At 36.6% G+C, this 26,181-nt stretch overlaps 3 protein-coding genes across 4 annotated transcripts in view; 2 read left to right on the plus strand and 1 right to left on the minus strand.

Moving 5' to 3' along the window:
* Positions 1–11,175, plus strand: part of actn4 (actinin, alpha 4) — a 51,785-nt gene extending 40,610 nt beyond the window's left edge. Inside the window, exons 8-21 of one of the 2 annotated variants that reach the window (XM_051128737.1) lie at positions 1,069–1,154; positions 3,244–3,336; positions 3,464–3,694; positions 3,877–4,024; positions 4,441–4,591; positions 4,672–4,780; positions 4,863–5,003; positions 5,158–5,340; positions 5,453–5,587; positions 5,682–5,861; positions 6,004–6,150; positions 7,141–7,221; positions 8,776–8,934; positions 9,029–11,175. In XM_051128737.1, coding sequence (XP_050984694.1) covers positions 1,069–1,154; positions 3,244–3,336; positions 3,464–3,694; positions 3,877–4,024; positions 4,441–4,591; positions 4,672–4,780; positions 4,863–5,003; positions 5,158–5,340; positions 5,453–5,587; positions 5,682–5,861; positions 6,004–6,150; positions 7,141–7,221; positions 8,776–8,934; positions 9,029–9,187 — 2,003 coding nt within the window. In that variant the 3' untranslated portion in view covers positions 9,188–11,175. Of the gene's footprint in view, positions 1–1,068; positions 1,155–1,489; positions 1,576–3,243; positions 3,337–3,463; positions 3,695–3,876; positions 4,025–4,440; positions 4,592–4,671; positions 4,781–4,862; positions 5,004–5,157; positions 5,341–5,452; positions 5,588–5,681; positions 5,862–6,003; positions 6,151–7,140; positions 7,222–8,775; positions 8,935–9,028 lie in introns of both variants that reach the window. The other variant, XM_051128738.1, reaches the window with a different exon arrangement.
* Positions 11,176–11,620: 445 nt separating this feature from the next.
* On the plus strand, positions 11,621–21,337 carry LOC127177424 (SPARC-related modular calcium-binding protein 1-like). The gene is made up of 11 exons (XM_051129698.1): positions 11,621–12,284; positions 14,790–14,961; positions 15,038–15,156; positions 15,245–15,344; positions 16,378–16,413; positions 16,492–16,554; positions 16,642–16,722; positions 16,797–16,989; positions 17,071–17,150; positions 18,557–18,650; positions 20,195–21,337. Exons 1-11 carry the CDS (start codon positions 12,204–12,206, stop codon positions 20,448–20,450), a joined length of 1,275 nt encoding a protein of 424 aa, XP_050985655.1. The 5' UTR covers positions 11,621–12,203; the 3' UTR covers positions 20,451–21,337.
* A 2,057-nt stretch (positions 21,338–23,394) lies between these two features.
* On the minus strand, positions 23,395–25,220 carry ccl27a (chemokine (C-C motif) ligand 27a). The gene is made up of 3 exons (XM_051129632.1): positions 24,926–25,220; positions 23,744–23,864; positions 23,395–23,665 (listed from the first exon to the last, which is right to left on the minus strand). Exons 1-3 carry the CDS (start codon positions 25,071–25,073, stop codon positions 23,569–23,571), a joined length of 366 nt encoding a protein of 121 aa, XP_050985589.1. The 5' UTR covers positions 25,074–25,220; the 3' UTR covers positions 23,395–23,568.
* Positions 25,221–26,181: the final 961 nt, after the last annotated feature.

The following is a 26,181-nucleotide window of genomic DNA, read 5'->3' on the forward strand; positions in this document are numbered from 1 at the left end:
ATGAGTTGCTCTATTAAAGTGTGTGTGTTTTGTGCATGTCAGCACATGTCCTGTATTTCCAGGAGTTGTTCCTGCTCACAGACAGTGCAAACACCCACACTTAATGTCTTCCACAAACAGCGTGTCACCATGGTAACATCCCTGAGCATTATGTTGTTTCTCCCTCAAGCATGATTTCTCCAGGATCCTCCGTTCAACCTGCTGCACCAGTGTGTGTGTGTGTGTGTGTGTTGTTTTGAAATCCTGAATATTAATTTGCATAAAGACCAGCCTTTATAGTTTGTGATATCAGAGTTGGTGCTTCCCATATCATAGTACCTCAAATATAGGATGCTAAAAGTGCCTGGATGGTATACTATTTGTGTTAAGTCCCATACTAAACATCCTAAATAGTATGTGACTTTACAATTAGTGTGTCCCAAATTATAGTAAATCAAAAACAGAATGCAAAAAGTGCCTGGATGGTATATTATTAATGTTGACAAGAATGCACTTTAAGCACACTATTTTTGATTTACTATTCCTATACTGTCATACTGAAATTGTATGTGACTTTAGAATTAGATTGCGTGGATTGTGCACTATTTCTGATGAGAGTAGAGGTCCGTTGCAATTTGCATACTATCTATCCTACATAGTATGTAACATTAGAATTAGTGTGTCCCAAATCATAGTACAGCAAAAAAAAGTATGCTAAAAGTGCCTGAATGGTGTTTTGCTTCCAATGGATTTTATAGATCTGATCTGTACTTTGTTTTCAGGTGCTATTCATTTGACATGCTGCTTTTGGCATACTACATAGTAGAGAAAACTATATTCAAACATGGGGTCAGATTTAGTAGAAATGAATGTATGTAGGCACTAATGGTCACATACAATTTCAAAAGGCGTGGAGCCAATGGATCTTTGGCATCAAGATGGAATTCAGCGATGTAGTGTCTAAAAATGGCATACTGCTTTACTACATACTCAAATGTATGAGATTCGCCCATTGTCGTTGTGTGTATGGGTGTGTGTTTGAGTTGCATCATGTGCATGTGTGTGTCTATAACTCTTGTTTCCCTGCAGACATTGTGAATACAGCACGTCCAGATGAGAAAGCCATAATGACCTATGTGTCCAGTTTCTACCATGCCTTTTCTGGAGCCCAGAAGGTACCCCATGACCCCTAACCCTTGACCCCTCATCATCCCCTCTTCAGCATGGCTTTTTCCACCAATGCTGGAATAACCAAAGAGGGGAGCTGGTGTTTTAACCCATCCTCCCTTGGCCTACGACTCTTTTTCTCAACAGCGGATTGGCTCTTTCTCTTACTTTGCGGGTTGCCAGGGATTTAACACAGGACTCCAAACCCCATTTCCCTTTGAATGGGGAGCCCATAAAATGCATAACCATCCCCTCCTCTCTTGGTGGGGACACACAGGCTTTGGGTTGCTTTGCTTCACTTCTGTCTCTTTCTCTCTCTCTTTTTCCGCTGGCTTTGCTATAGATATCGTGGGCACTCTGCGGCCGGATGAGAAGGCTATTATGACCTACGTCTCCTGTTTCTATCACGCCTTCTCAGGTGCTCAGAAGGTGAGAAACCTTTGACCCCTGACTGCTGGCCTTGAAACTCTTAAGGTGCCTTCATACCTGAGTTCTCGTCTTGGTTCATTGTACTTTGCTCCAATCAGATGTGTTACAAGAGTAAAAGACTAACAGTAAATGTTCCCTATTCCCTAATGTTGGTTGCTAATGTAGTACTAGGTTAGCCATTTCAAAATTCTTGTAGTTGTTGCCCTTACAATAATATACATAAATGTAACCAAGTCAAATAAAGAGCGTTTTTATTCAATATGGGTTTACCCTCTGGTTGGCTCGCCATATTTACCCTCTGGTTGGCTCGCCACTGACTTGTTCTGGATATTTCAGTGGATGCCTTGTTATCATGATCCATTGTTTTATTTCAGTACTTTGAGTCAAATATTGAGTCTTAAATGGTGAAAAGAATCCAGCCGTAATAATCTGAATGTCAGATTTGTAGCCAGTTGATACTTCCATTAGTAATCCAATTTGTAAACTGAACCAGGTGTGAACGTGACTTCAGAGTTAAGGCCACTGACTGGGTTTGATTCATCACAGCTTTGGGCTTCACTACACTCAAACCATTGCTCTCACCCTTTTTCACATACGCACTTATTTTCTAATGGTTCTGTAGTCATTTAATATCCTCAATGGGTTTACTGGCTATCACAACCTTCTTTAAATGCTGCAATAGTGAATTTCATTGTTTGATGTTTCATATTTGCACTCACTGATAAAGTTTGAAACCGTTGAGGACAGTGCTGAGTGTAAATATGAAAATCATAATGCAATTCACAGTATAGCTCACATTTAAAACACTATGGTTGCTTTTTTGGTTCTTAGATGTTTAGTGTTGTTTATCTGTCTACACAAGCACGTCATGTATTATGTTTGTTAGTCATGTTAAATCCACCATTAGATTAAACAGTACTTTTCTGTAAAGTTTTGGTGCTGCATAAGCTAGATGTTTTCCATTTAAAGTGAAGCCAGACTCTTAGAATCATAATTGTTTAAATGTGCTTTAGCATTTTACACAAGTGTTTTGAACACTTTCTGTGTTTCAGCGTTAGTTAATGCTGTAGAGAACCCTGAAGAGATCCTCCACTGGTGGTATAAAAAATTGAGAATGCAGATTTGATTTTACAAATAGCATGTGGATTTTTTCAGCTAGACTACACGTTTTCGAAACTAACCAGTTTTGGTGTTTGCATGAAATGTCAATTAGTTTAAAAAAGAGCTTACAAGTGAAATATGTAATGTTGATGTTTAACTCGATCTTTATTTCATTTTACGCATGTTATTGTGTGTATAGCACATTATTAACTTACAACACTTGGAATTTTGTTTCATTGTGTGCTCAGTACATCATTTGCGTGTGTTTGAATGTAATTTTGAGGCACTTTTTGCTAAACCCACCAAACCAAAAACCATTAAATACTGGATAGTTCAGAATTTCTTTCCTGTGTAAACTAAAGCAGCATCTTGACATTTACAGTTCTAAACACTTATTTTTGTACCTCTTAATTGAAGTGTATACTGTATCAGAATACTTTAAACATATGGTATACACTACATATTAGTGTAGTAAACATTGTGCTGTTCAGTGTTTTTAGAATGTATGGATAAATTTCAGAATTAGAAAATGGCGTGATGTAATACGATTGTCCTCTTCTGCGATAGGCTGAGACCGCAGCCAATCGTATTTGCAAGGTGTTGGCGGTCAATCAGGAGAACGAGCACCTGATGGAGGACTATGAAAAACTGGCCAGCGATGTGAGTTTGTGTGATATTTAAGTAGATAATTTAATATTTAAGTAGACCTATTTCTAGACAAATTACCCAGAGTATGTGTGTTCTATTGATCCTCTATTTATTTCTTTGCATGCTTTTTTTCTTATAGCTGTTGGAGTGGATTCGTAGGACAATTCCATGGTTGGAAAACCGTGCTCCAGAGAAAACCATGACAGAGATGCAGCAGAAGTTGGAAGATTTCCGTGATTACCGCCGCGTTCACAAACCACCCAAAGTTCAGGAGAAGTGTCAGCTGGAGATCAACTTCAACACATTGCAGACCAAACTCCGTCTGAGCAACCGACCAGCCTTTATGCCATCTGAGGGGCGCATGGTGTCCGTAAGAAACAAGCTTAATACTTGCACAATTCAATTTATAAACCATAAGTTCTTTTTGCTTTATCGCTTTGATGAAACGTATGAGTTTTAGTGTTGAAACTTGTTCATTCTAAACCTCTGTTGTTGGACCATTGTCTCAATTCTGAAAGGCATTTGGCTGAAAAGTTTTCACTTTTTCTCTAGGACATTAATGGTGCTTGGCATAAACTGGAAGGGGCCGAGAAAGGCTATGAAGAGTGGCTACTGAATGAGATCCGTCGCTTGGAGAGACTTGACCATCTTGCAGAAAAGTTCCGTCAGAAAGCAGCCATCCATGAAAGCTGGACAGATGGTATGGATACAGAAACTACCCCTGAAATTACTGATGCTTTTGACAATTATTCATATTCACATAAAGCAGTGTGTCCATTCCTGTTCCTGGAGGGCCACTGTCCTATAGTTTAGCTCCAACCCAAGTTAAACACACCTGAACCAGCTAATCAAGGTCTTACTAGACATACTAGAAATTTCCAGGCCGGAGTGTTGAGGTGAGTTGGAGGACAGTGGCCCTACAGGACAGAGTTTGGACATCCCTAACCTACATTAATACACCAATTGTTCTTGCTATACACCGAGAGGCTGCTCCTTGATGACTCTTTCATCAGTGTTTTGATTTTTATGACTGCAGAGCCTTGTCAGCCAAGCAAAAGTTTTGAGGATCAGATGATCTTTATACATCTAAATTGAACTGTGTTTGTTTGTGTGTAGGTAAGGAGGCCATGCTAACACAGAAGGACTATGAGACTGCATCTCTGTCTGAGATCAAAGCTCTCCTGAAGAAGCATGAGGCATTCGAAAGTGACCTTGCCGCCCACCAGGACAGAGTGGAGCAGATTGCCGCCATTGCACAGGAGCTCAAGTGAGAAAAGGGCTAATTAATCAAATATAAAATTTAGGTTGTAAGGGAAATGTTCAAACTCTTCTGTGCCTCTATTATAGTGAGCTGGACTACTACGACTCCCCGAGCGTTAATGCACGCTGTCAGAAGATCTGTGAACAATGGGATGCTCTGGGTTCCCTCACACAGAGTCGCAGAGAGTCCCTCGAGGTATGTGTGCTTTCTCGAAGAGACACTTTCTGGCATATTTCTACATTTTATCATGCTGACTGTGTGTTTATCTGCTCTACAGAGAACAGAGAAACAGCTGGAGTCTATTGATGAGCTGTACCTGGAGTATGCCAAGAGAGCAGCGCCATTCAACAACTGGATGGAGGGAGCCATGGAGGACCTTCAGGACATGTTCATTGTACACAACATCGAGGAAATCCAGGTACTGCAAAATGTTTTGCATTTGTAATCTTTTCATCTTGCTTCACTTCTGAAATGGATATCTCTGGATAGTCATAGATTTCAGAATGAGGTGAAGGGAACAGTAATGTGCTGGATGCAAGAATCCTTTCTCCAACGTCTTTCTCTATTTGTAGGGACTGATAACAGCTCACGACCAGTTCAAATCAACTCTTCCAGAGGCGAATAAAGAGCGGGAAGCTATCCAGGCCATCCAGGCTGAAGTTCAGAAAATCGCACAGTACAATGGCATCAAACTGGCAGGAAACAATCCTTACACCACCATCACCCCTCAGAGCATTGACAAGAAGTGGGAGAAGGTAAGATCTGTTTGTATTGTGAACGAGACATTGCTTCCTCCAGGTGTGTGGGTGTAGTTTTACAAATCAGTTGAGTATGCGTGTATTGATGCTATCTCGTGTCAATGTGCAGGTGCAGCAACTGGTTCCACAGCGTGATCAGGCTCTTCAGGAAGAACTCGGACGTCAGCAGTCTAATGACCATCTCAGACGCCAGTTTGCCAACCAGGCCAACATGATTGGACCATGGATCCAAAATAAGATGGAGGTATTGTTGCATCTGTTTGTGTAGCTTGATGATGTTAACATTTTTTGAAGAAGAAAAGTATGATTCATCTGTCTCCATGGCATGATGTTTGTAGGAGATTGGCCGGATATCAATTGAGATGAATGGAACGCTGGAAGATCAGCTGACCCACCTCCGTCAGTATGAGCAGAGCATCATCGAATACAAACCTAAAATTGACCAACTGGAGGGAGACCATCAGCTCATTCAGGAAGCACTTATATTTGACAACAAATACACTGCTTACACTATGGAGGTACGCATATGCAAATGCACACATTTTGAAACCATGTTGAAACTATGGAGGAACCATAGATGTACTGTTAATGTCAAGTGTTTACAATTCCTAGCTGTGTTGTTTCTTGACAGTTTTACCATTGCCTTTTACTCCTCTATAGCACCTTCGTGTTGGTTGGGAGCAATTGCTTACTACAATTGCCCGCACCATTAATGAGATCGAGAACCAGATTCTGACTCGTGATGCTAAAGGCATCAGCCAGGAGCAGCTTCACGAGTACCGCACGTCCTTCAATCACTTCGACAAGGTCAGGAACTCATTTGCATGATTAACTCTTGTGTGAAATGGAGTTAAGTTAATTTAGGTGAAAGAATAAGTATTTGTAAGAGCATGAATGTCATTCAAGGTTAGTGTAGTAGAGAAATGGATCACTCAAACTGTCATTTTTAACGAAAGCATTGGGCGTTTTGCATCACTTATGTCAAACTTGATGTCTTCTTGCTCCAAAATTGAATATGTCCCAGTGTGAATGAGAATGGATAGTCTAACATCTTGTTTTCCCACATCGTTTGGAAATTACAAGATCATTTTTGAGTGAACTGTTCTTCTGAATAGGGTTTATGTGTTTGAACCTGTGTTAGCAAAGACATCTGAGCGGCACGCCACTAAAATACATTGCAGTGGATTAAAGTGTATATATAAAGAATAATATGGAAAATTAAGTCCACGCTGCTTATGTCAAGGTGAATGTCTGTGTTTAATTTCAGGGTGATTGATGCATGACAAAAATGGACCTCAGTTTAAAATTTTGGTTAGACTGTTTAATATTTGGTCCATTGCTCAATTTTCTCCACTTACTCTGGCACTAATGGGAGGGAAAACGTCTGAAATATACTGTGCGTCAAACACCTCTGACATGAAATGTGCCACCTGTACCTATTACGTAAATATAGTCTAGTGGAAGTGAAATAATGAGGGGGTTTTATGTTAGAATAAAGGAGAGAAATTGATATAGTGCTTTCATAATGGCTCTCTAATTTTCTGAGCTGAATGTTATGTCTGACATTCATATGTAATCGGGTCCCTCACTGCCATACTTGTGTTTTATTAGACGTGTTTAGCCATCAGTCCATGTGTCTGACATCCACAATTTTTTGTCTCCATCTTTTTTATGTCATGCCACTGCCTTCATCCCACACGTGCTGTTGTGTCATTGCGTATCGGTATCATCAACCCTAATCTGCATGCTCTGATTGGTTCATCCACTGCGGCCCCTTGCGTGATTGGCTCACCACAGGACCACAGTGGTGTCTTGCACGCCGAGGAGTTCAAGGCTTGTTTGATCAGTCTGGGTTACGACGTAGAAAACGACAAGCAGGTATGAGCACGCCCAGTGAAGAAAGGATTACGATGGTTGCCGTCTGTCTGTGTGTATGTGTGTGCGTGCCGCATCACTCATTCATTCCATCACTCACTAACTCCCTCACTCACCTGTTGTGCTGCTGCTTGAAAAGGTGCCCTCTGCAGGTCAGCTAAGGTTTTGCTTTCATGTTTTATGTTTCTCACTGCTTCCTTTTTCTTTTTGTTTTCTTTACTTGTCCTTGCTGTAACTTCCCTCCTTCTCTTACTTGTCTTCTGTACAAATTCATTCTGATTCCTCTCTTCAAACTCAAACTCTTCTGTTTGCGTACAACCTCTTCATCTCCCCAAATTCTCTGCTTTCCACATGCATCCTTCCTGTTTCTTTTCTCATCCTTCCCTTTGCGAACTGTAGAAGCGCACGGGGATAATGGACAGCGATGATTTCCGCGCACTGCTCATTTCCACTGGGAACAGCCTGGTACTGCTACCTCCTTTCTCAATCTACAGCAACAGTTTCTCCTGAACTCCTGCTTTTGCCTGCTGTTAAAAATAATCTGTTTTGTTGGATATTGTTGGTTACTTTATTTATATATATATATATATATATATATATATATATATATATATATATATATATATATATATATATATATATATATATATACACTTTTTTTTTTTTTTTTATTTATAATTTTAGGTTAAGATCTGTAAAAGAACAAAAACAATTACTGAATAGATCAGGGATGGGCAACTTTGGTTCTGGAGGGCCGGTGTCCTGCAGAGTTTAGATTTAACCCTAATCGAACACACCTGCCTAGTGATCTTAAAGACATTGATTAGCTTGTTCAGGAGTGTTTGATTAGGGTTGGAGCTAAACTGTGGAGGACAGTGGCCCTCCAGGACCAAAGTTGCACATCCCTTGAATAGATCCTAATAGACCAGGGGTGGCCAACTCTGGTTCTAAAGAGCCACAGTCCTAAAGAGTTTTGCTTCATCCCTAACAACTCAAACACCCCTGAACAAGCCAATCAGGATCTAAGAATTACTAGAAGGCTACAGTAAGAGGTTTTATCATGGTTGAAGCAAAACTCTGCAGGACTATGGCTGTCCAGAACCAGAGGTGGCCACCTTGTAATAGACCAGGGGTTCTCAACTCTAGCCCGCAAGATCCATTTTCCCGACGAGTTTAGCTCCAACCCTAATCAAACACACCTCAACAAGTTAATCAAGTTCTTTAGGATCACTAGAAACTTTAAGCTTGATCAAGGTTGGAGCTAAACTCACAGGCCAGAGTTGAGAACCTCTGTAATAGACCATAGTCAAGCACCTTAGATGCAATACTAATTTGGCTCAAATGAAAATGGAGCTGAGGGATAGATGTAAATGGGTTGTACTACTGGGTACTTTGGGGTTTACCATTCAGGTAACCATTCATGTCTTGAAATCAATGCATTGAGCCGACAGTTTCTTACAGCCTTGTTTTCATTTGCGTCAAATATGGTTTCTAACTTTGCTTCTCAAGACTCTTCTCCTGGTTTTTCTGGGTTAACCTCTAACCTCTATTCTTCAGGGTGATGCTGAATTTGCTCGTATTATGGGCATTGTTGACCCCAACAACAGCGGCGCAGTGACCTTCCAGGCTTTCATTGACTTCATGTCAAGGGAAACAACTGACACAGACACCGCTGACCAGGTCATCGCCTCATTTAAGATCCTGGCTGGAGACAAGGTATGAATGTGCACGCCAGGACATCCCTCCGAGAGTGTCCAAAGTTCTTGTTGTCCGAGACTTCAACCTATCCCTTGCCTATTCTGCTTTTCAGAACTACATCACAGCTGAGGAGTTGAGGCGTGAGCTTCCTCCCGACCAGGCAGAGTACTGCATTGCCCGAATGGCACCATACTCTGGCCCCGACGCGGTGCCGGGTGCTCTTGACTACATGTCCTTCTCCACCGCTCTGTATGGGGAGAGCGACCTCTAAGGGCCAACTCCAGAACTCCGGAGCAGTTCTCTCTCCTGCATCAGTGCTGATCTTCTCACAGACTAGATAGATGAGAGCACTGGATGGAGCCGCATCTGTCTTTCTCTCAACCATCCAGTCCTTAAAGAGATCAGTGCTCCTGAGGAAGAGGAAGATATTTAAGAGTGTTGGAAATGGGACTTCATAGCACACCTGAGGGGGAGGGGGGGGATAGATGTTTGGGGGAAGGGGGTTACCATGGCATTGTTGGAAGAGCTAATAACTGTTGATGAAGCTTGCCATGCATTGAGGAATAACCTTTTGATTCTGTGTTAAACATGTTGGTCTTGGAGAGCTTAAGGAAAGATGTAGGATAGAAGAAAAAAGAGAAGTTTAATATTGCAGATTCAGTGTCAAGGGAAGAGGGTGTGTGGCTTTGGACTGTAGCCACAGCTCAGGTTCTTTAATCTCCTTCCGTTCCTCTTAAAATGACATGCGTACTATGAAAGAACTTGATGTGTTTTTTCCAGCTTTCAAGTGATTTCTCACCAGCAGTAACCGTTGATGTTAAGCCAGTGGGCTTGTTAAATTGTTAATTATTAATAAATCTACTAGGTTGTTCTGGGATGGAACTAAAGAGAGCTTAAAGAATCAGCTTTGGCTTCAGTCTACGCCTAGACACTTAACCTGCACCCTCTACCCTGGTGGGGAGGGCCCAAGCTTTTCCAGTTAACATGCTATTTTCTTTGTTTTAATTTTGATGTTTTCTTGCTAGAGTTGGTGGGGTGGGAGGATTGGTTTGGGGTTGGAATCTCTTATTTGGCATATAGCGAAGCTGTATATCGTAGGAAAATGGACAGAAAGACTCAAGTGTTTTGATAGGGAATTTGTGACATGCCCTCTTAACCCATTTTGCTGGATCGGCGGAACTCTTTGAAAATCTAACCTCAGCTTTTTCCTTCCTTTTTTTTTTTTATTTCTCTCCTCTCCAGCAATTTTGAGTTAGCGGGATTCTACGCTGTACATACTTATTTTCCAGTACGCAGAACTGTCGGACTACCCAGGGCTTCAGGTCATAAGCAAAGATTATAAAGTGAGCAGTTTCACCCCTGCGGAGTACTGTAGGCAGGTTTGAGTAGCTACTGGTCTGTTTCTTTTTTGAGGGGTTGAAGAGTGAAGCTACAAAAATTCCCAGTCGATTTATGTTTTTTTTTCTATCCCTAATCAACCATACAGCGTTCTCTTATTGATTCCCTGACTCAAGTAGATTAACTGTAACTAATGTCCATCTGCCATCCATCTCTAATTGTTTCTCAGATATTACTGAATGTCCATGTGAGAGCTTCAGTGCTGATGTAAGCAGCATAGCCTTGTAGTGATCCTCCACTAGAGCCTATGAATACACAGCTGCTGAATCAACAGTGGAAAAGAGAATTTTATATAGTCAGAAATAAGTACAATGTGCCTGGTAGTTGCAGGTTGCTCTCTCTCCCACTCATTTTTTCCTTTTCTTTTGTTGTACACTCGTTTTTTCTCTTTCTACAGGGAGGGGCAGGGACCCATCGTACAGCTCTGGAGGTTGAGGGGAAGGAGTGGGAGAGCTGAAGTCTTAATGAACATTCCATTATGTCTTAATTAAATTTAAATTACTGTCTAACAAATCTATGCAATCATGTATCCAATACCAACCATGCTCTGTAATGAACGGCGGGGGTGATTTGCAATCGAAAGTGTTGAATTGAAGTGAGAACAAATTAAGGGTAGAGGGAGGGAATAGGGTTGGGCTGATGGGCTTCAGAAAATTTGAACAGACTTGGACCAAAAGCCTGCTCTTACGTCTGCAAAGTTGAATAAAAGCATTTGGAATTCTGATTTTTTTTCTTTTGTACTCTTTAATATCAAACGTTATCTGCTGTACTGGAAATTTGCAAAAACTGCTTTCTGTCAAGATGAAAAGTGAATTTCACATGCACACATAAAGTTTCCTTATAAAATATTACCACTTTGAATTATTTGTCTGTGTCCCTGCTTGCTTGAGCTTTTCAACCAATCATTTGATTTTGTCTCTCTGGAGCTTAACTTTTTTATTACAAGTTCTATCAACAACATTAGTGACAAAATATTGATTAGCAATGAATCTTTCAGATTATGATCCATACTGTGACAGATTTGGTGTATTACTGTATTAGTGTTATTTTTATTTTTTCCTAAAAAGAACATTTTGTGGTAATCTGCATTATCCTTGCACGTTGTGGATGGTGCTCAATTTGTAAAATGTTGAAACATTATTTTAAGAAGGCTCAAATTAGCCAGATACTAAATGTGCACCTGGTCTTACATAAGACAGGTAAATTTGTAGCAATACCAATATACCAAAACGTAATTTTTGATCAGCAATATGCATTGCTTCATTTGGACAACTTTCAAGGTGATTTTCTCAGTATTTTGATTTTTTTTTTTTTTTTTTTTTTTTTTTTTTTTTTTTGCACCCTGAGATTGCAGATTTTCAAATAGTTGTATCCTGGCCAAATATTGTCCTATCCTAACAAACCATACATCAGTGGAAATATAGCTGGTTTTGTGGTCCAGGGTCACATGTGCTATTATAGTCATATAAAAATTTAACAAGAAATCAGTCGCTCTATTAAACACTTTAGGCAGGTGAGGACCAATAGAGAGTTAACTTACCATCCTCCTAGCCGTCCCGAGGAGGAGTTCCTGTGTGAAAATGTGAAGTCAGTACAGTCGGTTGTATTCAGTTCCCCAAACAACATGAGTGAAATACTACTGAAGACATACCGTGTTTAAGTTTGTATTATTTTGGTAGTTTTTATCGCCTGTCTGTTGATTGTCGTCGTCGAAGAACTCGTCGAATTAGGCGAACGGTTAGGCTGCTATGACAACCTGAGTAAGCGCGGGCTTTAACCTCTGAATCCTGGCCGTTACTGTGGAGAGGACGCGCGCCTTGTGTTTAAATTCACACGCTGGCGGGAAGAGCGTGACCGGTCTCAGAGCTTGGGCTGTTGTGGCTGGAATCATGCTGGTTTTGATGTTCACCTGTCGCGTACTGCTCATCTTTCTGTTGTCAGATTCAGTGAAGATGACGGACGAAAAGCAGGTAAACTTACGACTGGAGACGAAAATAATAATTTAATCTTGCGTGTGTGAAATGTATAGTTTTGTAATATTTTTTACAGATGCAAGAGGCTTAGGACAAATTTTCTGAAAAGGTCAGATTGACAGATAAACGAATACATTTGCTAAACTTATCTGTCTAAATGATACAATTATATGTCTAATAATTTGTCTTATTTTTCTTCACAAATAATGAATATTTAACATGTAACCCTAGCAAACTAAAAAAGGGTTTAATTAATAATTTCTATGTATTATAGTATCGCTCTGTCATAAATTTCCATGTCAAAACATGCACCTGTTAACCTGCAAAAAGCCACCTGGAAATATGAAATGCCACAAGGCACATAAATCTGAGCAGACTATAAGAGTTTTTGTCTAAAAGCGACAGGAATACAGATTTTATTTCTTTATAATCACCCTGTTTTTACAAGGCCCATATGTTAAAGACAAAAAATATTGGCATTAAATTCAAAATATGCACACCTGTCAGCAAAGTGGCACCACATCTCTCATTCATTACTAAACCAACCACCTGAGGCCACTCAGACTGCCTATATATTTTCATTCACAGTTATAAAATTGTTAGACATGCCTCGTGTCTACAGTGCTGCCTTGTTCTCCAACAGAGACATCGTTGACTTTCTGTGTTTGTTACTGCACACTTGGCAGGAGCAGGTTTAAGCGCAACCATGTCCATGTCACTTTCAATGTTTCATTTGCTGTTTCACATTGAAATTGGACTGTGAAGGTGTGGAAAGCTTCCACCCTGATGATTTTGGCAAATCAGCATCAGTAAGCGTACAGGGAAATGCAAAACCTAGAGTCCAAAAAATTAAGAGTTACTTTAGTACCTTGACTCATTGAAATATCATTGAAATATATGACCCTGGACCACAAAACCAGTCATAAGTAGCACAGGCATATTTGTAGCAAAAGCCAACAATACATTGCATAGGTCGAAATTATTGATTTTTCTATTATGCCTAAAAACATTAGGATGTTAAGTAAATATGTTCCATCAAGATATTTTGCAAATTTCCTACCGTAAAAATATCAAAACTTGTTTTTTTTTTTTTTTAAGTAATATGCATTGCTAAGAACTTAATTTGAACTACTTTAAAGGTAGTTTTTTGCACTCTCAGATTCCAGATTTTCAAATAGTTGTATCTTGACCAAATATTGTCTTTTCCTAACAAACCATACATCAGTGGAAAACATTTATTCAGCTTTCAGATGATGTATAAATGAAGAGTTCAGATGCAAAAGCCCCTAAATCCATCTGACGTCTTTCTTTAAAAAATGCATTTTTATCAGAATCGGTTATATAGGTTTCTGTGTAAGTACCGGTACTTCGGATTGGGCTGAGGACGGGATTTTAGCAAGTTTGAAGTAAAAGTATTTGATGGACGTATAATATGTGTCGAGAACATTCACTCAGTATCACTATCTCATTTTTGACCGAGATGGCTTTTAGCTGGTTTTGCATCTGAACTCTTCAAGTCTAAATTGAAAAAAATTGACCCTTATGACTGGTTTTGTGGTCGAGGGTCACATATTAGAATTGATATTATATTAAACCCTTTTTTACATATAAATTTGTTAAAAATAGGTCTTTTCAATAGCTGTGTAACTTGGACTGCATACTGGCATACACACAAAGAGACCCTATTGTACATAATTCATGACAAAATTGAGAAGAAACAGGATAAATTCTAAATCTGATGGGTCATGACTTGCCCTTTACAGCATGTTGTGGAAAATTAGGCAAATATTTTTCTGGGATTTTTCCAGAACTGAAAGTTTTCATGGTTTCTCAGTAATGATGGGTTGCATATAGAACATGTGCGCATGTACACACTCATCAGAGATGGAGATGTTTCCACAAATGTGAACATGTGCAAGCCATTTTGCAAGCGCTCTCTCTCGGGCCTCATTAAAGGACACACTGCTCTATTCTTTTCATGGATTCAGTAAACACAGCCACATATGTTTGGGATATTCTTGGGTAATGGAACCTCTGCTATTATAATTCTTAACTGTTTGGCTGTTTTTTTTTTCCACACTACATCTCTGATGTATTTTTTAGAATCTGGCATAGAAAGATTGTTACTGTTATAATTGGAAAACGTATGCTCTGATATTGGCCAATTCAGATTGAGGGCTGCCATCTGACCAAAGTTCACCAAAGTACACAAATCCAAATTCAGTTGCAGGAGAGTATTTTTTAAATATTTAATCTATTTAAAATATAAATATGCTCTCTTTGCGTACCTTCAACAAGAAAATCTGTCCTTTGAGAGAGTGCATAAATATGAATCTTTCATTGGTGTGTCTAAAACGTCTCCCATCACCTTCCACGACAGTAGCCTGCTGTTCTTCAGCCAGACACCATGTTTCCCATTTTTTTGAGAGTTTTTACACAGACTAGCCTTTCACTTTCAGCCAGATGTAAAGCAGCTGACCCCCTCCCGTTCTCTAATTATAGTTGCTGGTGTTGGACGAGCATTGGCGTCAGGCGTGCGTGGTGGATTGTGCTAGAGGGCGCCATCAAGTTGTGTGTGGCAGCAACGGCCGAATGTATATATCTTTGTGCTCTTTCCAGCGTGCGCAGTGCATCAACAGGCAGCTGAGGACGGCCGCATTGTCAACGTGCACAGGTGAGATTCATCACAGGCAAAACATCTGCTCTCAGTTGAGGCTTTTTAAAAGTCAGGAATTGTTTGTGTTTGTCAGGAGATGCACTGAGGTCTAAATGTCAGCTGGCTCGATCTCAAGCTCTGCGGGCCAGTGCTCGTTCTGATTCCTTCGCCGGCTTTATCCCAGAATGCAAAGCTGATGGAACCTACACAGAGGTATTGTGATGCTAAAGTCTAGCAACTTAGTTCAGAGTAACTGACAGTATTTCATATGGTGTGACGTCTCATGACCTTTGACCTCTAGGTGCAGTGTCACAATCAGACAGGTTACTGCTGGTGCTCTTCTCCTGATGGGATTCCTGTGAGCGGAAGCTCTGTCTTACACCTGCGGCCCAACTGCACTAGTGAGTTCTGTTTGAAAGTAGAATCAACTACTGTACACTTTAAAACCAAACAGTGAATTAACTAAGTTAAATGAGTTCGTTTCACTCAGATATTACTGAAAGCCCATTCTGAGAGACAAGAACAACATCAGACACTTTACACAAAACTCAAATCATGATGGACGTTCTAGATCAACATGTTTTCTAGATCTGCCACAAAGCTGAGAATGTAGAAATGCATTTAAAATATTTTTTAGTATGATTTTTATTAGTGTATTTTCTTATATTTCTCTTTAACTTTATTTACAATTAATTATATTACATATTTTTTTTACTACACAATGCAAGATTATCATGTTTTTTCATAAAATATTAATATTATGACTTTCTTTTTATCTGTCTATTTAGTTTTATTTATGTTTATTATAGTTTAAGTCATAGTAATACGTAGTATTTAGTTGTTTTATTTCATTTAGTTGCCAAGGCAAGATTTCTAATTTCCATTTTTAAAATTGTAGTTTTTCATCAAATATTTGCATTATTATTATTATTATTATTATTAGTATTTGTTTCTATTTAACTTTATTTATATATTTATTTCCGTTTTAGTCATTTAAACTTGTTTTATTTTATGTGGTTGCCAGGGCAAGATGTCTAATTTTTTTTTTTTTTTTTTTTTTTTTTTTTCATATCAAATATTTGTATTTATTCATTTTTTTAATATTTATTTTTAGCTTTATTTATATTTTTTATTTTATTTTACTTGTTCTATTTCATGTAGTTGCCAAGGTAAAAAATTCTCATTTTCATTTTTAAAATGTTATTTTTTCATCAAATATTATTATTATTATTATTATTATTATTATTATTTAAGTTTAGTTTTATTATTGTTTTAATTTTAGATACCTTTGTTCGGGATTTTTTAAATGATTGGATGTTCGAGTAGTAAAATGAGATGAAAACATCTCTAGAACCAAACTTTTCTTCACAAAATATACAATATAAATCGAATTGGTTTTCACTTATGTCTCAATTATGATTATCTGTGTTGAAGGTCAGATGGCTCAGGAAACTGAATTTGTGCAAACAAGTAAGAACGCACACACACAATTATTGCAGTACAATTAAATAAGCATCCCAATATCTGACATTTGCTTTCTGGGTTTAGAGCGAAACATTCAGTGGCGCTCCACTCCTGATCCTGACCAGCGCTCTGTTCTGACCACTGCTGGTGAGCGTTCAGTGTTAATTACTTTATTCTTACCTTATACTTTGTGCTTATACTTAATATTATTATTGCTTATATATATGTATCCAGGAGTCACAGTGCCTCCATTTTGGGTGACAATCCTGCTGAACTCGGACCCGAATGGAAACCGTTCCGTCAGACGACCTGCAGGTGAGATAGAAAGACGATCAAAGCTTTATCTGAGTGTTTTGAAGGCTGAATTTGTTCTGTTTCTTCCTTTGCAGATTCTCTCAAGACTTGTAAACATGAGCGAATGTCCTTACTTGCTGAAGTGGCCACTCAGGGCTCAGAAAAGCGGTTTGTTCCAGAATGCAGTGCAGACGGGCGGTACAGAGCTGTTCAGTGCCACAGCAACACAGGATACTGCTGGTGTGTGAGAGTGGACTCAGGACGGCCCATCCCGGGCACTTCAGCCATGTAAGATTATGTGTGTGTGTCAGAGAGTGTGAGTGAGTGAGTGAGTGTAGAAAACTCCACATAATTTTTTACTGTGTGCAGGAACCAACTGCCTGACTGCAGCGCTCGGGAAACACACACGCTCATCATCAACAACAGCTACACACAAACTACTCTCTCAGGTCAGATCTCAATCTGGATTAGATAAGTGGCATGCAGACAGGGAAGAATGTTAAAACAACAAATCCTGTGGTGGGAAAAAATGCATTTGCTCTTCTAAATCCAGACATGTTCAAGATGTTTATACAAGGGAGCTGGGGAAGTTTATTTCAGTCAAGGAATAAAAATGTGGACTTTTCCCCTCACAATTCTTTATATCTGTGTAATTGTAATATACAACCCCAGAATTGTAAAAGTATTCTCTCCCAAATTTTCTCAGAATTGCAAGTTTATGACTCAGTTCTGAGTTAATATCTCACAATTATGACTTTTTTTCCTCCACAATCCTTTTTTTCGCTTCCATAGATACTATGGGACTCATGGGCATTTATGTAAGGGTGAAGTACCACCAAAATGTCAATATTGTAGCACTTTTTTGTTTGTAAATCATATTTTTATCGTAAGTACACTACCAGTCAAAAGTTTTTGAACAGTAAGTTTTATTGTTTTCTAAAGCCTGCATTTATTTGATCCAAAATACAGCAAAACAGTAAAATTTTGAAACATTTTTACTATTTAAAATAACTGTTTTCTATTTGAATATATGTTAAAATGTAATTTATTTCTGTGATCAAAGCTGAATTTTCAGCATCATTACTTCAGTCTTCAGTGTCACATGATCCTTCAGAAATCATTCTAATATGCTGTTCAAGAAACATTTATTATTATTATCAATATTTAAAACAGTTGAGTAGATTTTTTTCAAGATTCTGTGATGAATAGAAAGATCCAAAAATCAGCATTTATCTGAAATAAAAAGCTTTTGTTAGAAATTATAGAAATCAATACTTTTATTTAACAGGGATGCTTTAAATTGATCAAAAGTGATGATAAAGACATTTATAATGTTGCAAAAGATTTCTATTTCAGATAAGTGCTGTTTTTCTGAACTTTCTATTCATCAAAGAATCCTGATAAAATTCTACTCAGCTGTTTTTTTTTAAACAATAATAATAATAAATGTTTTTGAGCCACAAATTAGAATATTAGAATGATTTCTAAAGAATCATGTGACTGGAGTAATGATGCTAAAAATTCAGCTTTGAAATCACAGGAATAAATCACATTTTAAAATATATTAAAATAGAAAACAGTTATTTTTTAAAAATAAAAATCTCTCAAAATTGTACTGTTTTTGCTGTACTTCAAATCAAATAAATGCAAGCTTGGTGAGCAAAAAAGACCTCCTTAAAATAAATTGAAAACCTTTTGACTGGTAGTGCACATTTAAGGATCTGCCATGTGAATATGATTAGACAATAAATTTAAATACAACCAACAGCTCAGATCTTAGCCTATCTGATTCTCTACTATATATATATATATATATCACAGATTTCATTCACGATATCTGTCTGTGTTTGTATAGGTTGTCCAAGTGTACGAAAGCCAGACTTTCTGAAGAGTTTAATGCAAGCATTTCAGCAGAAAGTTGAAAGTGGGACTCAGTCTTCTGTTTACAGGTTAGAGACGCACCCACTGATTACAGTCACCAGATATTACAGTCATTAGACGTCACGATATTGAGTCATCAGAGTAAACGATCACTCTGTGACCCTTTCATAACATTGATCTGCTCCCAGACAACATTTCAGTGTTTATATATGAGTGAATCAACAGCATGCATCAAGTTTGAATCACTTGAATTTTGTTTTGAATTTGCATTTCCAGTCAACGTTGATATTGTGACTTTTTTTAATGTCTTTTCAACATAGATGAATTCAGTTAAATTATTGATTAATAAGCATTTTGTTAACCTTTTTACAGCTATTTACCATTGAATGGTTTTCTACGTTGAATCAACAAGCGGCGTTTCAATGAAAGTCGTTAAACATGCTGAAATGTCAGTTTGTGACCGTTTTTGTTGATTAATATAATGCTAAAATGAATTAAAATAAAATACAAATATTAGATGAAAAACTAAAACTTAAAAACCTAAAAAAAAAAAAAAATTAATTGTAGTACTAAAATTACTAAAACGGAAATAAATATATGAATAAAGCTAAACAGAAATATTTTACAAATAATAATAATACAAATATTTGATGGAAAAAAAATAAAAAATGAAAATTAGAAAACTTGCCTTGGCCACTACATAAAATAAAACAAGTTTAAATCACTTAAACTGAAATAAATATATAAATAAAACTAAAAAGAAATATTAAAAAAATAATAAATACAAATATTTGATAAAAAATGAAAATTAGAAATCTTGCCCTGGCAACTAAATAAAATAAAAGTGTAAGTGTAAATGACTAACACTGAAATAAATATATAAATAAAGCGAAATATAAATATAAAAAGAAAGTAATAATATAAATATTTGATGAAAAAACATAATTAAAATATGAAAATTAGAAATCATTGGCCACTACATAAAATAAAACAAGTTTAAATTACTAAAACCAAAATAAATATATAAATAAAGTTAAATAGAAACAAATAATAATAATAATGCAAATGATTAAAAATTCAAAAACTACAATTTTAAAAAATGTTATGAAAAACTACAATTTTAAAAAATGTTATCTTGGCAACTACATGAAACTAAAATTAATATATAAATAAAGCGAAAAATATTTTTAAAATAATAAATACAAACAGTTGATTAAAAAAAAAATTTAAATTAGAATTCTTGCCTTGGCAACTAAATGAAATAAAATGACTAAATACTATGTATGACTAAAACGATAATAAATATGATTAAAGCTAAATAGAAAGATAAAAAGAAAGTCATAATATTAATATTTCATGAAAAAACATGATTTAAACATGATAATTAAAAATCATCCATTGTATTTAAAAAAAAGTATGTAATATAATTAATTGTAAACAAAGTTAAATAGAAATATTCAAAAATAAACTAATAAAAATCCTACAAAAAAAATGTTTTAAATGCATTTCTACATTCTCAGCTTTGTGGCAGATCTAGAAAACATGTTGATCTAGAACGTCCATCATGACTTGAGTTTTGTGTAAAGTGTCTGATGTTGTTCTTGTCTCTCAGGACACCTGAGGCCCGTCCTCATGTCCTCACCTCTCCGGCCTCTTTCTCATCCGTTCAAACTCTCCGTCTGTACTTTACGCGGCTGGACGCAGATGCCGATGGGCTTCTGAGCGAGCGGGAATCGCGTCCGTTGCGTCTCCTTCTCCGCAGAACTCTGCGTCCTCGCCGCTGTGCCAAGAAGTTCATGCAGTTCTGCGACGGGAACGCAGACCACCGCCTAAGCGCTCAAGAACTCACTTCCTGTCTTGGCATTTAAGGCCGGACTCCATAAATATTGTGCAAGATGAAGTATCTTTGGAAATCATTTCAGACTTGAGTTTGACCTTCATCTCAGCACAGCTCTTTTGAGTCTCAGACTGCAGCGTTCAATCACTTCACTCTGGGTTTTTGAATCTGTTTCAGCTCTCGCCGGCGCTCTGACCTTTTCACTTATGCAAGTCCAAACACTGTGCCTTTCAAATAAAGGACTTGTTATTGGTTCTGTAAAAATAACCACGGTTATGCCTTTCTGACCGCTGGAGCGCTCGAGTGTGTGCGATTGCATTTGAGTGGATAAGACAACGAGTTTGGACAAATTAACATCTTAATCATTCAGTGTTCATGACATGAAGTGCGATCTGAAAGTCTGAGACCACAATGAAAGCTTAAATATCTGCTTTTTTATTTCAGTTAGGAAATAATTAGAACGTTTGGGGACCAGAAATTCATCTGTATGTTTTCAATTCATTTTTCAGCCAAAAAATATACAATACAAATTTAAAATTTAAGTCTGGGGTGAAAGAAATTGATCATTTTGTTCAGCAAGGATGTGTTAAATTAATAAAAAATATAATAATAAAGACTTATACTGTTAGAAATGATTTATATTTTGAATTAATGCTGTTCTTTTTAACTTTTTATTCACCAGAAATATTACTAATATATTCCAACATTAATAATAAATCAGCATATTAAAAAGATTTCTAAAGGGTCATGTGACACTAAAGACTGGAGTAATGATGATGAAAACTCAGCTTTGACTTGCAGGAATAAATCATATTTTTAAGTATATTGAAATAGAAAAATGTAATTTTAAATTGTAATAAAATTTCACAATATTATTGTTTTTTCTGTATTTTTCATCAAATAAATCAGCCTTGGTGAGCAAAAGAAACTTCTTAAAAAAACATTAAAAGTCTTACTGATCCCAAACTTTCAAACAGCGCATATATATATATATATATATATATATATATATATATATATATATATGCCAAAGATATAAATGTCATATAAACTCACAACTGCGAGTTTAAAGTCAAAGCCCTCAAAATTGGACTTCATAACTCACAACTGCAAGTTTATATCTCACAACTTTGACTTTATTTTTTGCGATTGTGTTTATATCATAATTCTGACTTCATAACTAACAATTGTGAGTTTATATCACACAATGAGAAAAAAAGTCAGAATTGTGAGTTTTTATCTTGCAATTCTGACTTTTTTTCTCGCAAATGTGAATTTGTTATGCAATTTTGAGAAAAAAGTCAGAATTGTATATTTATACCTAATTCTGACTTTATTTCTCACAATTGTGTTTATATCACGCATTTCTGAAATCAGCAAGTCTGACTTTAAGTTAATAAAACGTAAGTTTATATCGTGCAATTCTCACTTAATAAATCACAATTGTGAGTTTATATGCAATTTGAGAAAAAAGTCAAAATTTCGAGTTTATATATTGCAATTTTTATAACTCATACTCATAAGTTTATATCACGCTATTTTGAGAAAAAAGTCTGAATTGTAAGTTTATAGTTCGCAAACTCTCAATTGCAAGTTTATATTATGCATTTCTGACTTTATAACTCACAATTACGAGTTTATATCATGCAATTTAAAAAAAAAAATTGTACGTTGATCTCACAATTCTAACTTTATTTCTTGCAACTGTAAATAGTTTTTGAATTGGACATGACTTTATAAATTTTGAGTTTATATTATGAGTTTATTCATATCATTTTTACTTTATATTTACTTGCAAGTTTATTTCACGCTATTTTGAGAAAAAAGTCAGAATTGTAAGTTTATATCTCACAATTCTGACTTCATAACTTGCAATTGCAAGTTTATATCTTGCATTTCTAAGTCAAATTTGACTTTTCTAAATTTTAAGATTATATCTGTGAGTTTTATAACTCACAATTACGATTTTTTTAGAAAAAGTTTGAATTGGACATGTATATTTTGGAATTATGAGTTTATATCATGCATTTCTGAGAAGAAGTCGCAATTTTGACTTTATTTATACATTTTTGACTTTATAACTTGCAATTGTGTGTTTATATCATGCAATTCTCAGAAAAAAGTCAGAATTGCGTGTTTTTATCTCAATTCTATTTCTCGCAATTATACGTTTATATCATAATTATTATAATATCATAATATAAGTTTGTGAGTTTATATCATGCAATTCTGATAAAAAAGTCAGAATTGCACGTTTTTACCTCAATTCTGACTTTATTTCTCGCAACTATGAGTTTGACTATGAGTAAAAAGTCAGAATTGTAAGTTTTTTGCAATTCTGAGTTTATACCTCACAATTGCAATTGAAAAAAAAACAGTCAGAATTGTGAGATAAAAAGTCGCAACAACCTTTTTTTTTAATTCAGTGACGGAAACAAGCTTCCAAACTAAGTACCTTGGTATTAGTACCATATGTTTTTATAGAAAAGGCGTTTGTCTTGAGTTTTGTGTTTCTTTAATCCTGACAGGCCTTGAGGAGCTCAAAACCACAGCAAATCCTTGAATATGAGTGAATAAGAATAGAGGAATCATAATAATGTGGCTCAGACACCCTTGACAGGTGTAAAGGTTTTTAAGCCGCATTTATTACACTGCTGTCACATTTCACCCATTAACTCCAGTGTGTGTTTGTAATATGTCTGTGCATGTGTGTACATGTTGGTGTATATTTGCTATTCCATGTTCAGTATCGTACACTACATATATACTAACTCGTGACTGAATGTGTTACTCCTGATCTTAAACAATGTTTGACCTGCTTAGTTGGATAGTGAAGTAAAAGCAGCAACACCAAAGGACACCCCTAGGTGGCAGTGCAACTCTAGTCTAGATCTGAGTGATTCTGCATTAAGGGACTGACTGTCTTTGAGACACTTGGGAGCAACAATGGTATGAACAGTCACCAACATATAATCAAAAGTGAAAAAATGGTTTTATTTCATTAAAAAGCAGAGCATACAAAGAATATATACTGTATATTGTAGTAACCTGCATAATGTTTGGTACTGTCAGCTGAAAAATAGGCAGCAAAATATTGAAACTGTATCACTTCCACTTGGATTATAAACAGATTGCACAATCATGTTCATTCATTTCCTGTTTGCATTTAAGCCGGTTTCGTGAATCTTCTTCAGTTTCTTCAACATTCTGGGATGTGCACAGATTGGCCTGTTTCTGATATGTAATCTGAAAAGCAGTAAACACAGTAAATACAAAAGCAGATGATTTATATGTCATTTATGTTTCTGTATGTTAAACACTCACATCAATGCCCTGATGGGACAGGCTCCATAATTCCTCTGCATCTCACAACTGGTAACTAATCGCAGAATGCGCCGTGGGATTTTCTCTAAAACGGTCCTACAGCAAGTGTCACGGCGAGGTCCTGGAACAAAGGCAAAATTCACTATGTCTGTATTTGTGTCAATTAAATCCTCGTATAAAAGCTCATGACACTGCTGTTTATACTTATATGTTTATATGTTATAAGTCAACATTACATTTTGTAATTTGTAACAACACAAATTCATAAAGGGAGTGGAAAGACTTCAAATTAATGCAGCACAATCTAATCCAATCTAATCATCATTTTTATTTTATTGCTAACCTGAAGAGCAAGGTGGATAAATAAATTAAATAACATAATAAACTTCACAACTGAGCCTTAAATTATTTTTTTTTAAGGGATGAGTCAGAAGTATTGTTTATTATATTGCTTAAAACAGAACAAAATGAACATTCATTTTCTGCCAGTAGGAGGCGCTTTTGGAACGTCAGAAATATAGCGGTTTCCCTGGTAACTGCTGTAACAAAGCGCGAAAACGGTGCTTTCTCTGATAAAATTAAAATGCCATCAAACAAGGCTGTCTCATTCTAAACTTTAAAAAACATTTATTTGTAATTATTTTAACTACAAATTTAAATGAAACTGAAAAAAAATAATGAAAAGGGAATTCTTAGCGGCATTTAAAACGATAAACATAATATACACTGTTGCTCAATATTTAATTACACCTTCAAATGCATGGTATTGTCTTTTGCTACAAGCAGGATACACAATAGGCATGTTTCTCAGCTAAAACAACAACAACAACAACAACAAAAAACAATAGTTACCATCACAAAATTTGTATTGGTTTTACTGGTTATAATGGGACTTGTATTGGTTTTAATGGAAACTGTAATGGACCTTGTTGGTCTCTACTGGTAATTGGTCACCTTCTATTGGCTTGTTAAAATCCAATAAATTCTATTGGAATATGTATCAAAACACTACAGAAACCACCTTTTAATGGTTTTTATGGTTAAAAGTTGATTGTTTGTTATGTTTGTAATGGTATTTGTAGAGGAAACCATTGGGGCAACTCCTTCAACTTAATGCACATCTCATATAAAAAAGCATTTTAAGAGGCCCTTGGCTTTTGGGGGCCAAAGGCGGTCACCTACCTTTGCGTGATGGGTAAGTCCACATCTGCAGAGGAGCATTAGGACAGAATATGTCAGGATTAGATCGTGAATGATTCTGATCTTTAGTGCTGGTGAGGATGATGGCGACACACATGAGCAGAACCAAATATGTTGCTTTGAATCCCATGACTGAATACGAGAATTCACTAGTGCGTTTTTGTTTAAAATGCGTAACTTTCGCTGCGGTCCACACTACTTTGGAGTTTCCGGTCCTTGAGAACAAAGACTTTCTGGAAACACTGAAAACCCTGTTTTTATTTCAAAACTCTGGTGTCGTGTGATATTTAGATCCCATTAAAAAGTTTCAGTTCCCCTATTGTGGGTGTGTACTTAAGACACATTATTTGACAAGTAGCTCTTTGCCAGAATAAGTTAGCCTGCAATGAGAATATTTACAAATATTCTGTAACCTCACTATTAGGCATGATTATGAATTTTCATGAGATGGTTTGTGTCTTTACTTGTGCTGTACGGCTTGTGCTTGAAAGCCTCAGACTAAACCATTAGATTCGGTTCAATTGTAACGTGTTCATAGTGAATAGAGTTGCATAATCTGTATTTGTTAAAGAGTCATCTTTATTCTCATTTCCATGTTGCAAAATCCATCTCTCTCCATCTCTCTATCACTCCTACATTATCAGATTCGTCCTGTAGGTGTGCAGCGGGGAGAAATTGGATATTAATAAATCATAAATCTACTTCATTTCTGAAGCCAGATTCAGTCTTCCTGTTAAGATCAGGATAATAATCACACTGAAGGACTAAATTAAATAAAGTGTGCGATAGAGTGATTTGCAGCACAGTTCCTGTTGGAAAAACCAGGTCATAGTAGCTTAAGGTGGTCAGGTTGGTTTTTGGAAGCTTGTCAGTGATTTACAGCTCTGTGCATTTACTGCTGCTCCAGCTGAATGCATATGATTGAGATTTACTACTAATCACAGACCCGGCTTTACTGAGGAGATGTGCGCAATAATCGCATGCGATTTAACGTGCAGCCTTAAATGTAAACAATGCTACTGAAACAAACAAAACTTGCATATTTTGCTGATTATTGCTGCTGAAAATGGTCAATTATTGTCATGTTTTAGGCTGTACTAATCGGTTGGACCAGGACAAACATTTGGAGTATACTAGACTGCCAACAAATCATAGAGAAGGAGGACCAAAAGGCGTTTGTGGTTGGCCAAACTGAACCAGGATTTCCAGGGCATGATTCTTGACAACATTTGTGTTTG

This window comes from Labeo rohita, chromosome 15 (genome assembly GCF_022985175.1).
Source record: "Labeo rohita strain BAU-BD-2019 chromosome 15, IGBB_LRoh.1.0, whole genome shotgun sequence".
In the NCBI taxonomy this organism is placed as follows: domain Eukaryota; kingdom Metazoa; phylum Chordata; class Actinopteri; order Cypriniformes; family Cyprinidae; genus Labeo; species Labeo rohita.